Source organism: Cottoperca gobio, chromosome 6, assembly GCF_900634415.1.
Source record: "Cottoperca gobio chromosome 6, fCotGob3.1, whole genome shotgun sequence".
NCBI classification, from domain to species: domain Eukaryota; kingdom Metazoa; phylum Chordata; class Actinopteri; order Perciformes; family Bovichtidae; genus Cottoperca; species Cottoperca gobio.
In genome coordinates, this window is record NC_041360.1 from 19,876,630 (window position 1) to 19,890,151 (window position 13,522).

At 41.1% G+C, this 13,522-nt stretch overlaps 1 protein-coding gene across 8 annotated transcripts in view; it reads right to left on the reverse strand.

The window, feature by feature from the left end:
- Positions 1 to 13: 13 nt before the first annotated feature.
- Positions 14 to 13,522, reverse strand: part of LOC115010123 (CUGBP Elav-like family member 2) — a 28,397-nt gene continuing 14,888 nt past the window's right edge. For 3 of the 8 annotated variants that reach the window (XM_029434543.1, XM_029434548.1, XM_029434547.1), the window contains 11 exons: positions 12,907 to 12,955; positions 12,278 to 12,412; positions 11,294 to 11,373; positions 9,935 to 10,096; positions 8,585 to 8,648; positions 8,015 to 8,149; positions 6,898 to 7,017; positions 6,001 to 6,174; positions 5,535 to 5,681; positions 4,592 to 4,773; positions 14 to 3,699 (listed from right to left, as the gene is read on the reverse strand). In XM_029434543.1, coding sequence (XP_029290403.1) covers positions 4,646 to 4,773; positions 5,535 to 5,681; positions 6,001 to 6,174; positions 6,898 to 7,017; positions 8,015 to 8,149; positions 8,585 to 8,648; positions 9,935 to 10,096; positions 11,294 to 11,373; positions 12,278 to 12,412; positions 12,907 to 12,955 — 1,194 coding nt within the window. In that variant the 3' untranslated portion in view covers positions 14 to 3,699; positions 4,592 to 4,645. The remainder of the gene's footprint in view (positions 3,700 to 4,591; positions 4,774 to 5,534; positions 5,682 to 6,000; positions 6,175 to 6,897; positions 7,018 to 8,014; positions 8,150 to 8,584; positions 8,649 to 9,934; positions 10,097 to 11,293; positions 11,374 to 12,277; positions 12,413 to 12,906; positions 12,956 to 13,522) is intronic. The other 5 variants (XM_029434546.1, XM_029434550.1, XM_029434545.1 and 2 more) reach the window with 3 other exon arrangements.

A 13,522-nucleotide genomic window follows, 5' to 3' on the forward strand; every position in this document is an offset into this window, starting at 1 on the left:
CACACAGTCCATATTAGGGGAAATGGTTTAATTTGGAGACAGAGGCAAAGAAACACACCACACATGAACAAACATTGACCAAAAAAGAACACAGTCTTTCGGCTACACACTCCGCTATGGGGAAAAAAACAGAAAACTCTACACAGGTAAAAAGCAAGGCTCAAACTAAACAGATACTTAACTCTTCAACTAAGACAATTAACCACACAAGTTGTCGAAATCCTGATGACCATTAACTATGTGGACAGCACAATTACTAACATGAAACTTACCACGATTTAGAGGATCCCAACCCCCCCGAAACGGAAATTGATTAACGAAGTGAGGAACACGAAGAGATCCAAGTAAAATCAAAGTCAGGCATCTTTTTAGAGACAAAAAAACAAAAACAAAAAAAATTGCTTGACACCACCAAGAGGCCAAACTCGAGACCTGGTCAAGGCGAGGCCACATTGAGAGGCCAGACAATTTTTTTCCCAATATAGATTTTTTTTTCTTTAATTTCCAATATAAAAAGCTTCACTGGTACAAAATACATATGAACAACCAGTTGTAGAAATTGGAAAGCCTGTGTATGTCTTTTTTTTTTTTTTCCTTTTTCTTTTTTCAAATCCCACCCTGTTTCAAAAAATTGATATTGACTGAACAGAAAGAAAAACTACTGTATGTATAATACAGATCACATCAAGATGCACCCACTTTGGCTTTCATCAAGACAAGATAAAACATCTATTAAATTATTGGTGGAACGTGAACAAAGTCCTACCGATTATCAGACGAGAAAAATAACACAGGAAAAGGTTTTTTTTTTCTTCCTCTTTTCTTTTGGATCAAGACAATATCTAGAGATGCAAAGCTACCACACTTGTCAAAAAAAAAAATAGCACTTCAGAATATGAACACAACAGAAGAAAGAAAGTGATTGTTAGAGCTTGAACGGGATTTGTGATGGAAGCCCCTGAAGTGAGTCAAGTTCCTGTAAGGACCGGTGGACTGTACATTGTGCTTTTTTTATTCATTCACAGTAACACTTCACCATACACTGCATACCAACCACAGATCTGCAATCATTTCAGTGTTAGACACACAATTTTATCCTTTAAAGATCTTATTAACATGGCACCCGAGTTTTTAATCTCGAGTTTAAGCTCATTTGTTTGTTTTTTTTTACTTTATTGACTTTAAAAACAAATTCCCTGACACATCTGGCCACCAATATTTTGTATCGCAAAGTGTTACAGTACACACGTTCACACTCACTAAGAAAGAGGTTTAACCTTCAAATGTATAGGGAAGTTTATTGTTTATCTACAATTTTTTTTTTTTACCAACTGTTCAAATTGAGTACATCACAATACACGTTTACCAATGACTCAACACAGAGTGGGGGGAGGAGAAGGGGGGGGACATAAGCAGGTGACAAGAGCTTTCATGACACTGGCATAAATAGACAAAAAAAGGCGAACTGCAGCAATCTCTAAACCAAGGCCTGATAAGGATGTGTAGGCAGTTTCTAGACGTATATATGGCACTTTGAATATTGTATTGCATTTGGATAGAAAAAACACACTGTAAAAAGCACATGCCCATATTAAAAAGTGAAATCAGTGGTACCTTGAAAATTTGGGGATCATAATCACACACACACACAACATTCTGCAAAAGTGATTAGCTCCCACAATTGTGCTTAACGTTTCCTTACAAAACTCCCAACACTTTCCTCGAGCACTGTTTCAAATTTGGTACCTCTTTATATATTTTTTGGAATATTTATGTATTTTTGAGAAACGGAAAAAATAAATCCAAACCGAAAAGGTCAAATGGTGATAATTGTGCATTTTGTGTCGTAATCCTGTGTGAGCGTCTAGTTTCACACACAAAAAAAGCCCCTGAGTTGACAACTCTTTAGCGCCATCAGGTACGCAGTTTTAGGGAACCCTTCGTTGGGGGTGAAGTGGTTGTTATTTTACCAGGGTTGTCTCAACAACTTGTAGTACAACAGACAAAAACCACCCCGGTAAAAAGAAAGTGTAAACTTCGTGCTGAAAAAATGGAATGTATTTGTAAACCAACACTATTTGTGGTGGATTTAGTAATATGTGCTGTGCATCGTGTACGACTGAAACATGATACTGGAAGTCACTTAAAAGAAATCGGCAAAAAAACTAAAATAAAAAAAAGCAAGAGTGTGCGAGTGTGTCTATAAAATGTGCAGAGACCCACAGGTCGTGTGTGGTGTCCAAGTGATCTCTTCTTCAGGGGCTCCCACATTTGCAACCACAGAAAGTGTTTTGTGTGTGTCACGGTGTGTGCGTGTGTGTGTGTGTGTGTGTAAAGAAAACTAGGTAATATTACAAGAAAAAATGTGTGAATTCAAAAAAACACTTGTTTGACACATGGGCACTTTAACAACAAACTGAAACAAAAACATTGTCTGGCATCTGTATGATTAACAGACATTGTAAATCATCATATTTCAGGCATCCAAACTAAACCAAAGTGAAACATCCATTAATTTAATTATTAATGACAAATTCACAGAAAGCCAACAACACGTACCGTGGAAGTTGAACACTAAAAAAATTTCTTAAACGCAGGAGAAAAACAAATTAAGTCTACATACTGTGACCCTTAAGAAAAAAAGAGAAGTACTTTTTACCCAGAAGTTGAAATTACAATTAATGCAGAGGAATTTTTTGACTTAAAGTGTTTTTAATTTACTAGAAATTACCCTCAAACGGTCACGCTGATCAAACTGATTTTTAGTCCTCTTTAAAAATGAAATACACTGAAGACCCCCCCCACAACACAGATGACATTACAACATAATCTACAAAAAACCCAAAGTTTTGCCTGGGTTCTGTTAGTTAAACTTCTATAGATTCAATGGTATAAAATATAGGTAATCTAAGTGTGCATTTAAACCACAGATTGTCTATTTGTGAATCAGTTCTAAAAAAGTTGACTCATGTAGGTAGTCATTTCTCTAAACAGAGCAAATGTACCTTTTATTGTGCCATCAATAGTTCAAAAAGAAAAAAGGTAAATACACTGAATATTTTTGTAAATCAAAAGAAAATATATTTTTAAATAGCCTTGGTGTAAATCTTCACACTGCCCGCAAAATGTAGAGATCATTACAGAGCACTGAGAGGGGTTTTACTGGTCAGACTTTCAAAAGTGTTGGAAAGTGGTCTGTAGCATTTTTTTATTTATTTTTTTAAGAAGCCAACATATTGCTAATGGCACCAAAGAGCACAGCTGTGTGCCAATCCCTGTATTCAACTTTCAAGTGAACTTTACTGAGAGAGGTAAAAAGAAAAACATAAAAAACGAAAGCTAAATTAAAAAGAAATCCCACAGGTTTTTAAAACATTTCGCAAAAACAAAGAACATTCGCAAAAACAAAGAAAATGTCTCTTAAATGAATTCAACGCAGGTACGTTTTCACATTGATTTGCTTAACCTCTCTCCCACCTGTCACATTTCTATACAGAACAAAAAACTAAATGAATATACATGCAGAAAAATCAGGTTGAGCTAAGGTCAAGGGTCAGTGGGTGGCCAGGTATTGGTCAGGCGAGCTTAGAGAGACATCACAGACAATGGTGGGATGATGAGGCCAGGAGTTTGGCTTGGCTTTCAACATCATGAAGACATGCTAGGCTAATGATGAGCAAACAGGCATGGAGATTTGTTCTAAAAAAGGAACAAAAACACGAAAGGAAGAGAGAGAGAGAGAGAAAGAGAGAGAGGACAAAGAGGAGAGAAAGTTAGGGGCACAGCACAAGAATCGTTTAGCCATGAGGCACAAAAAACAACAAAAACAACGCCAATCACCACGTACAATAAGGACAAACATTTCCCCCCCCCCCCCAGACCCGACACACAAAAACAATACACAGATTTAAGGAAGTGACACCACTACAACATATGGCAGAGACTCCAACATGCACAAACTGAATACTTGGCACCCAAAGAGATCCATCTAGAGCCAGTCCCCCATGTGGGAGACTTGGAAGATGGATGGAATGACTGGAAGAGGTTGTTAATAAAGAAAAGCTCAACATGGCTTAGATAATGAGAGAGAGGAAGAGTGGGAGACAGAAAAAGGAAAGATGGGTTCGGGGGGGGGGGGGGGGGGGGGGGGACTTAGAGTGCAAAAGATGTTCACATTAAAAAGGATGACAAACGAACGAGACAGACTAAATGTAAAAAGCCAAACACGGGTAGAAGCTCTGGGTCTACGTGGCCTGACTGATCCTTAGTCAACCTTACTAGCTTGACCTGAAGGCAATGAAATGGCATGGAAACACACCTGATGCTCTCCACTAATTACAGTGACACAAAATACCTCCAGCGAACACCGACTCCAGTGATAGTCATAAATAATCATATACATTAAAATATTTAATCCGACTCAAATTACATGATAAAACCGCAGGAATGAAATACAGTAAAATGTGGAAAGATCATTGCAACCATATTTTTTTTCTCGGAATAGCGCGAGTCTCCCTCCTGTGGTGGGTTCCTTTCCCCCCTGCCCCACTGAGTCTCTGCTGTGGTGACCTTGGCTGGAGGGTGAACTTACCCTAGCAGTGCTAGCATTAGAGCTGGGGAGGGGGGGGAGGCCCCGGGGCTAGGATCAGTAGGGTTTGCTGTCGTTCTTGGAGCGCTTCAGCTGAACCTTCAGCCTCTTCATGCCGATCTGGAAACCATTCATGGCCTGTATGGCAGCTTGCGCAGACACAGGATTGTCATAGCTGACGAACCCTGAGAACAAAAAGGTGGAAGACACACATTACATACATTTAAATGGAAACACCCTTTACAACTTGAACATGTCTTTACATATTAACTAAATGCATCCAACCCGTCACATGCTCTCAATCTCTTTTCAAACTACAGCTCCAGACTGAAGTTAAGGTCGCCTTGAACTACAGAAGGCAGCATCACAGATTCCATATTGACTTGTTATTGGATATATAGAACCTTATAATTATAACCCCTTGTAAGAGAAACTGTCATGTAATGTTATGTAAAAGAGGATGTTTTATTGTTGCAATCATTGATAAGAAAAGAAGAAGATTGCATAATTAAGCTACTGAACATTTAATAACTCAAATAATATATTTAATGCTCCAAGATCATATTAAGTTGCATAAGTTACATGTTGCTAAACTCAAGATAAGATCACTACTTAATACATAAACTAACCAGCTTTTCCAGCCATCAATTTATGTCATCTATAAAGCGATAAAGAAAAATATCATTTCAAAAGCATTTAAGTTGCAATGAAAAGAGTAAACAATTACTGTTGTGCACGGCTGGTGAGGGCCAATGCCTCAAAATGAGCATAATGAGACTTTTGTCCCAGGTTTGAATAGAAAATAAAAACTTGTGCATGGTAATCGCTTGCTGTAGATCAATATTGTTTCTGCCACGTAGACAAACTAATGTCTACCACACAACAGAGCAGGTTCATCAATTATAATAAAGAGAGCTTTGGAGACCAGTGGTGCCAACACACTTACCGAAGCACTTGCTCAGATTGGTCTGTTTGTCAATGAAGACTTTGGCAGAGACCACATTTCCAAAAGGCATAAACATCTGCAGAAGATCCTGATCCCCAAACTCCTGGGGCAGGTGGTAGATGAAAAGGTTGGCGCCCTCTGGCCCTACTCCATTCGGTAAAAAAAAAAAAAAAGACACTCTAGTTAGATAGGTATCAAGATGCACACATACACACAGACTCAATTGTCAAGTTAATAATATATATATAAAAATGTTATGGTAAAGTGGTGTTGATTTTTAAAGATTTTCTTCCTGAACAAAACGTTAAGTATCAAACTTGTGTTTGCCACAGAGTTTATTTTCTGCAATAATCCAAAAGGAAAAACCCTATTGTCTTTGTGCAGTGGAAACTAGGCTGATGCTACCTTCCAGGTTGGCCTACAAAAATACAACATCCCTGCAGCACGCTACAGTGATAATTCTCACCTTCCTTCTGCCCACCAGCAATGCTCTGCTGCAGGAGAGACTGGCCGTAGAGGGAGGGCAGGGCGGAGGCTGTGTACTGCTGCATCCCTGAGTAGGCCTGGGTCAGAGCGTCCATGGAGCTGGCTGCTGATCCGTTGGCCATGGAGGCTGCCAGGCCATTCATGCCCCCCATACCTGTGAAACAGACACAAAAGAATGGGTTGTACATTCAAAAACACATTTTACTCAACTCAACTTGCAGAAAACTATATTGAGGGAATGAAATGTCTTTGGCCACCAGGGGGCAGAAAAACAAGCTTTTACCAACTTGTCAAGTTCCAGAGACACTTCCTTAGGTACACCATCTACTGCAGCTCTGCCACATTATCTACCTTTACAGCGCTTATAACGGCCAGCTTGTTATTAAACCTTCCAAAAAGGTGTTAATTCAACTAGGTGTTGATTACTGAGGTCTTAGTGTTTCACTTGCCTGAATTATACTGAAATGCATTTATAATATATAGTGGTGGTTCCAGTGGTTAGGCTTCCAAATATAACACCGGACGGTTGCAAGTTCAACACCAGGCTGCCACCATCGTTCCCCTCAGCAAAGTACTTAACCCTGAGCTGCACCAGGGAGACTGTCCCTGTACTTAGCTCAATGTAAGTCGCTCTGGATAAGAGCGTCTGCTAAATGATGTAATTTAATTGGCAACTTTTCTGATAATCGTTCAGTTTTGAGTCATTTTTTTTTTTTAATAGTTGACTAACTAATCACTTAATCTATACAGCTCTAGAACGTCTGAAGGTCTGCTCCCTCGTGGAAATACAATTCCCTAATGCAGGACTGACGTTATTGTGCAACTGTTAGCAGGATAAAAGCTAAATAAGAAGCTTAAAAAAAAGGGGCATTCTTACCGACGCTGTTGGTGAGAGCATTGAGGTTGAGCCCCATAGAGGTCCCAGTGAGACCCTGCAGGGAGCCCAGAGATGCCAAGGTGTTCATGGCAGCACCCGCGTTGGACACTGACGAACCAACTGTTGAAAGACAAAGAAAAGGACATATGGGTTACCACAAGGGTGATTAGCTCATGATCAAAACACCTCATATCCCTCTGTTATGCGAGGACGACACAGCAGCGAGGGGGCAGTTAAAAATATGTCTCCTAACGAGGAGTGGTCATTACCGCAGCAGCAATATGCCAAACTCAGACAGACGGAGCCAATGTATATTTACACAGATTAAAAGGGAAATGGGGCTCTCATAAAATGTTATATGTGGCTGATTAAATCCCATAAAACACATGAGGAATGGCTGAGGGCCGTTAGGCAAATAGCGGATTAGGGAGGCTTCCAGAGCCTGGTTGATAATATCACAGTAGGAGGAGCTGCAGGAGGGCCAACTGTGAACATGTACGTTTGTCTCAGTGGGTGAGGGGGTTTTATTTAAATGTAATGTGTGAAGATAATCTAAGATAACAGACACGTGTAAATTTAGCAAACAAGGTCCAAAACTGCAAGCAAAACATATAAACAAGCACTCCAACTGAACTACAAACACAAGAGTGACTTAATACTGTACGTACAGTAAACCAGTACATTTACTCAAGTACGGTACTTAAGCGAAGTACAATTCAACCTCGAACGTATTTCCATTCTATGCTCCTTTATACATCTCGCCACTACAGTTCAGAGGGAAATAGATTTCACTTCTTACTCCAATACATGTATCGGATCATTTAAGATTTAAGATTTAAAATATATGCTCCGTTTATAAACTATGATGGATTATAGATTCATTGTTAAAGATTAAACTACCTAAATGTATACAACGTAGTTAAGATCAACTTAATTTGAACCAGCTACAACATTAAATGCTGCTTACAAAAGTAAAACGTACTCAACAATAATCCAATAATATGAGGTCACACTGACGGGGGCCGCTCTGTTGCACGACTTTTACTGGAGTATTACAGTGAGGTATTGCTATATTCTTCCACCACTGCAGTACATATAGTTCATATTGTTTAATTACCTGGACTGCCCAGGGCTCCCAGGGCTGCACTGGTTGCAGACAGGGCGTTGACAGAGGAGCTGCTGCCAGAACTCTGGGCTGCAGCCGCAGCAGCTAATGTGGCCAAGTTCTGCAGCTGAAGGGGGTTCACACCTGCTGCAAGGACGAACAAACAGGTGGCCATCAATGACTTCCAAAGTCAAACGCCTTTCCAAAAAGTCTTGTCCAGAATACATCTTTACACTTGACTTGTCAATTAAGATACCAATAGGAAAATGCAATACTGGTTTTAGTGTCAAAATATAAAGCCAGCCCCACACGCATGCTGTGTGTCGCTTCTTGATTTAAACATGTGTGCTCTCAGGTATGTTGCCGTCATGGTTATGTGCCGTTTGTCTTTAAGCAGTCTGCACAGGCCTAGAATAAAAGCATTCATTAGTATTTTGCCACAGATCTGAAAAAGTCATGGGGTTTACGGTAGTTAAAGCCATGTGGGCGTCAGGCACCGAGTCACAAGGCTGTGGAGATGAGAAGTGTCGGCTTGTTCATTTATAGAGGATGACTTGTGAACAGTGGAGAGGGTGAACTCACCTCCTAGCCTCTGCATATTATTGTAACTGCTTTGGTTACTGGTAGATGTGGCCTGCTGGAGCAACTGTTGAGGACACAGAAAGAATTGATTAAAGGACACAATTAGGTCTTAATTCATCAACAACATAACCACGAGTGTTGCCATTATTGAGTTAACGTGAGGACAAAGATTAGATGTTGTAATCCTAACTTTCATTCACTCATCTTTGAATATGTGATGCAGAGTTCTGTTAATGTGTTTAATGAGAAAACAATGTCTTGGTGATTTAGGCAACATTTGCACGAGTCACTTCCAAGTGTCTCATATCCTGATTAAATCCAGATGAGATTTAAGACACATTTGTCTTTGTTTTCGCGGGCTACATGCAAACCGGGGTCAGTGCTGTTAAAGTACAGGAAGCCATTTGGTAACTGCCACGAATGCCAAAGTAAGAATAACTTGTTACGTGCGGGGTCGTAGTTTGAGGTGCAGCAACAAAGCAGGGGCAATGTTTGTACAGAAACTCGCATTGACACGGTCTTCTGTCTATTAAAGAAAACTTAAACATTTTCTGTCTCATTTCTCTAAATCAAAAATGTATGCGATACTTTGATAGATGAAATTGCAGCCGTCAATCTGTTTGTGCCCGTCACTACTTAATGTGCATACAATAGTCTCACTATCTCTAACCGCTCAACTATTCATGTTATGTTCATGTTTAAGTCTCATGCTCAAGGCACATGTCAGTGTCCTTCAGCCAGAACACATTCTGAGCTGAAGAGAATCTGTTTAATGTATAAACCTTTTTATTTGAGTGCTGCACCATCACACCATCTATATGCATTAGCCCTATGATAAGCTAATCTTTTTTGATTAACAATTTCTGCAAAGGTTTGAGCCCGGTAGACAAAATGGCTGCTGCATTTCCATCCTGAACAGTCAGTCACTTTTAACAAACAGCGAGATAATAAAACAGGATCCGCTGACTACATCTCAATTCAACAAATCTTTGAGAAAGATGCTGCCTTTGTTGAGACTTTGTAGTCTGTTCAAACACTAACACCTCACAATATAACAACCAATACACCCTCGAAAATTATTAGAAGATTAAATCAACACCTCTCTTATCTCCATCTACACAAATTAATTTATTACTAACTTCAAACGTATTGTATACATGATATATTCCTTTATATTGTCAGGTAGTTCTGGGTTTGTTCTTTTCTACACTTGTACTTTGCAAGTCAAGCGGCCCATATGGTAAACATATGGCTAAACTATTAATACATTTTGAAACTGTGCCATATAATAATAATAATACGCGAGTACTTGTGCAGCTCTGCGGGGTTGCATGTTTTAGCAACACTTACTGCCAGGTACTGCGGTGTGAGGGTCCCCAGGCCAGCCAGGTTTCCCCAGGTGGAGGCGCTGTTGAGCTGCTGAATCTGCTGTACTAGCTGCTGCTGCAGGCGCCGCTGCTCCTTATCTCTCTGTGTGTCGGCAAACTTCACCACCAAAGGTGAGGAACAGCCCTGAAGCAGTGAAGAGATGATAGAGTTAGACCGATTCAGAAGCACACTGAAGAATCCAGTTCATTCATCGATGCAAGGACACAGTCATTGCAAGGAATATTTCAAAAGGGTATCATCTATGCTTCAAGACAGTTTTTTTTTTTTTTTTTATAAAGCCTGTTGCATTCATATCTAACACACAGAGGACATCTGCCATGCATAGCTGAGCCAGGCCACATTCCCAAAAGGGGCACAGGACAATACTGCAGACAGTGAATCTTTTGAGCACTCTGAGCTGAATCGAGTCCACAGACAAGCAGACAACAGATGGAGACAACACTTAAAAAGCAGACATTCAAACGATGTCAGCAGACATTAAACAAGAAAAATGCATTACAAAACACACAATGTCACAAACAGACAGTCCCATACGGTTCAGAAAGACTCATGGACACAAGGCATGCGGTGCTTAAGTATTTTGAGAGTTGCGAGCCAGACATGGACCAGGCTGGACAGGGAAAATGGCTTCTGCACCAGCAGCACCTCCCATGGCAGCTGAGAATTGGGGAGGTTATGATATGCAGGGAAATAGGTGGCAGCACCACTGGGGCCCGTGTTTAATCTGGTAGGAGGAATGTTATGTTTGGTTGGGCTCCTAATTAGACTTGGTCTGCTGCTTCACTGGGGAGCCTCTGACCTGCTAGCTGTCAAATTACTGCTGCTCCACTTCCACAAAGACACCATTGGCTACACAATGACATGGACCCAGTTTTTGAAGAAATCTAATAGAGTAGCTGCTCCAGTCTGGGTTAATTATTTGTTAACCTATATTTGATGAAGTGAACTCTCCCTGTGGTCCAAAATAAAGATAGATTATGTCAGAGTTTGATGGCTAGGCTCTAAAATATTATCAAAATCAATAAATGAGATGCATTTAGTTCAGCCCAAAATTAGAGATGACAGCCATTCTCATTGTGTCCCGTTAGCTCCGGATTCAGCAGCTATGTGAGAGGCAGTGTTTTACGTTTTATTCAATTATTTTGCAGACGACAATGTAATTTTGTAATTAACAAGAGTGGTTTTGGGAATGACTCATGCTCTGTGATAAATGAATGCCATCTGCTTGGACAGGTTCTTCATCTTTCCAACACAAGGGGGCAGCAGAATGTATGAGGGGGAAGGGGGGAAATGAGAAATAGGTGCTAAGGGGTACAGTACCTCCATAGTCTGAGAGTGATGCATGGTTTTGATTGCATTCTGTGCCATTGCCCTGGTAGTAAATGTGACAAACGCACAGCCTGTAGGGGGGGAACAATAGGAGAGGGGGGGAGGGAGGGAGGGACAAGAAGAAACAAAACAAGACAAAAAAGGTTTGGACAACTCGTTATGAACCCCAAAAAACACTTTACAGTACAGAGAATGGCAACTCCCAAGCACACAGAACCACCCTCACTGGTTAGCACACAGAGAAAGAACACAACAAGGAGAACAGTAACACGTGTCACATGAGCACAGTGATTGACATATTAAATTGCCACCCGAAGAGGCTCGACTATGTGGCGTGTCATGGTGAAACAGTCAATGATTATAAAACACATAAAATGCACACAAATACACTGAAAGGCTTTGATTTGCTAAAATGTGTAAGATCTGCACACATTAAAAGGGTATTTCAAGGTTAAGTTCAAATTGATGTAACATTGCATTCATACAGGAATTAATGGCAAACGGTCTCTGCTGTGAGGTTTTATCGTATACATCAACTCAAGAGCCTCAAGCCGCCCGCTATCCGAGGCTTTGTGCAGTTGAGAGCTATGTAGGAGATGCGACGACAAGCTAATTCCAGCCTTTGTAGAGTGTGATGAAGGAGGCGGTAAAGGAGGAGCTGAGCTGAGCCGAGCCGCCTGCCAGCTGAGCCCACGAACACCGACAGCCAGCGGTTGCCAAGGAGACGGGCCATTGTGCCGGACAGCGAGTGCCGTTGCCCTTCGATGTGAGATGTGGAGGCTGAGTGTAACAGGGACGGGACTATGGGGATGGAATGGCTGCCGCTAGAGGTGAATAGCACTTGTTTTTAGGGGGTTGAAATTAAGAAGTAGGGAGGGGCCTGTATAAATACTTGATGAGAATATGTACTCTGCTACGCTGAAGATGGCGGCTATGAGGCAAATAACACTGTGCCTACGCTGAAAGCACACCTACCTCTGCTCTGACCATCTGGTCCTCGGAGAATTCGGCACTCTTCGGTCTGTCCGAAAGACGAGAACATCATTCTGATCTCGTTCTCGCCGTATTTCTTTGAAACCATTCCGATAAAGAGTTTCCTGTCTTCTACCGCTGCAGAAGGATGAAAAGAGGAAAGTTATTCAGACAAACAATAATGGAGCTACGAGAGCGGCAGTTACATCAGGCGTTAAATCTTGCACTTCTCTTTTTCAAGCTCCCTCCTTGTCATGCTGCCACATTTTCTGCCTCTCACTCAAGGTGCCAGCCTCTTGTACAAATCTCTGCAACTTGCAGCTTTGTTTTCCTCCGTGTCTACTTCTCGAGACAGATGACTATATCTTTTATTTGTGCTCTCCTCCAGATCATCTGTACCTGCTCTACTCTTCTCCCCTCGGTGCCTTTTAAAGCCCTTAATCCTCCTAACCCATGACACTATATAGAAATTGTGTTTTGCGGCACATTCCCTGAACTAAGTCCCTCTCCGGCCTTCTTTTAAAATCTCACACTCCAATCGTTTTGGCTAAATCTAAATTTTTCCTCAACAGACATCGTCTCTGTACCATTCTGTCCCCGTGTCACCCTGCATTTCACATGAATCCACTTACCACTTGTTTTCTCACTGTCAGCGGGTTTCATCTGGATAGGATGATGCATCTGGGAGAAAAGAGAAAAGGTAGAGAATTGGTTAACGCCACACCTGTTACCATTATAAAACTATGCAGGCGTTTGGCCTCGTTATCCGTCTTCACAAGAGGCTCACATCATCACACTCATCCCCTCCATCTTCAAGCATCTCTCTCTGCCTCCTGTTTTGTTCTCCAACTAAAAACACCATCCCTCACCACTGCCAGATTCAGGAGGAAATGTCGATGAGATAATGGCGGGGGATCAAATTCTCCAGTATCCAATTTCACGTCTCGCTGTAGTGTAGACTTGTGATTGAACTTATCGATTCTTCCCGTCAACATCCCTCATCTTCTTTAGAAGAATTTTACAAAGATGGTTGACAAGCCAGTTCTGTATTACTATCAAATGTACAGCACGGTTTTGATTTTATATTCATCACATACAAACAGAACAAGGTGTGGCAAATCTGAGCTGTGATACATCTCAGCCTAATATCTGCGAGTGTGCTCTTTCTAAAGCAGTTTTCGTTATGTGAGAAAGGGCTCGTCATTTCATGCCATTTAATGAACACATTTGTCCAAGGCGACTCGCAGA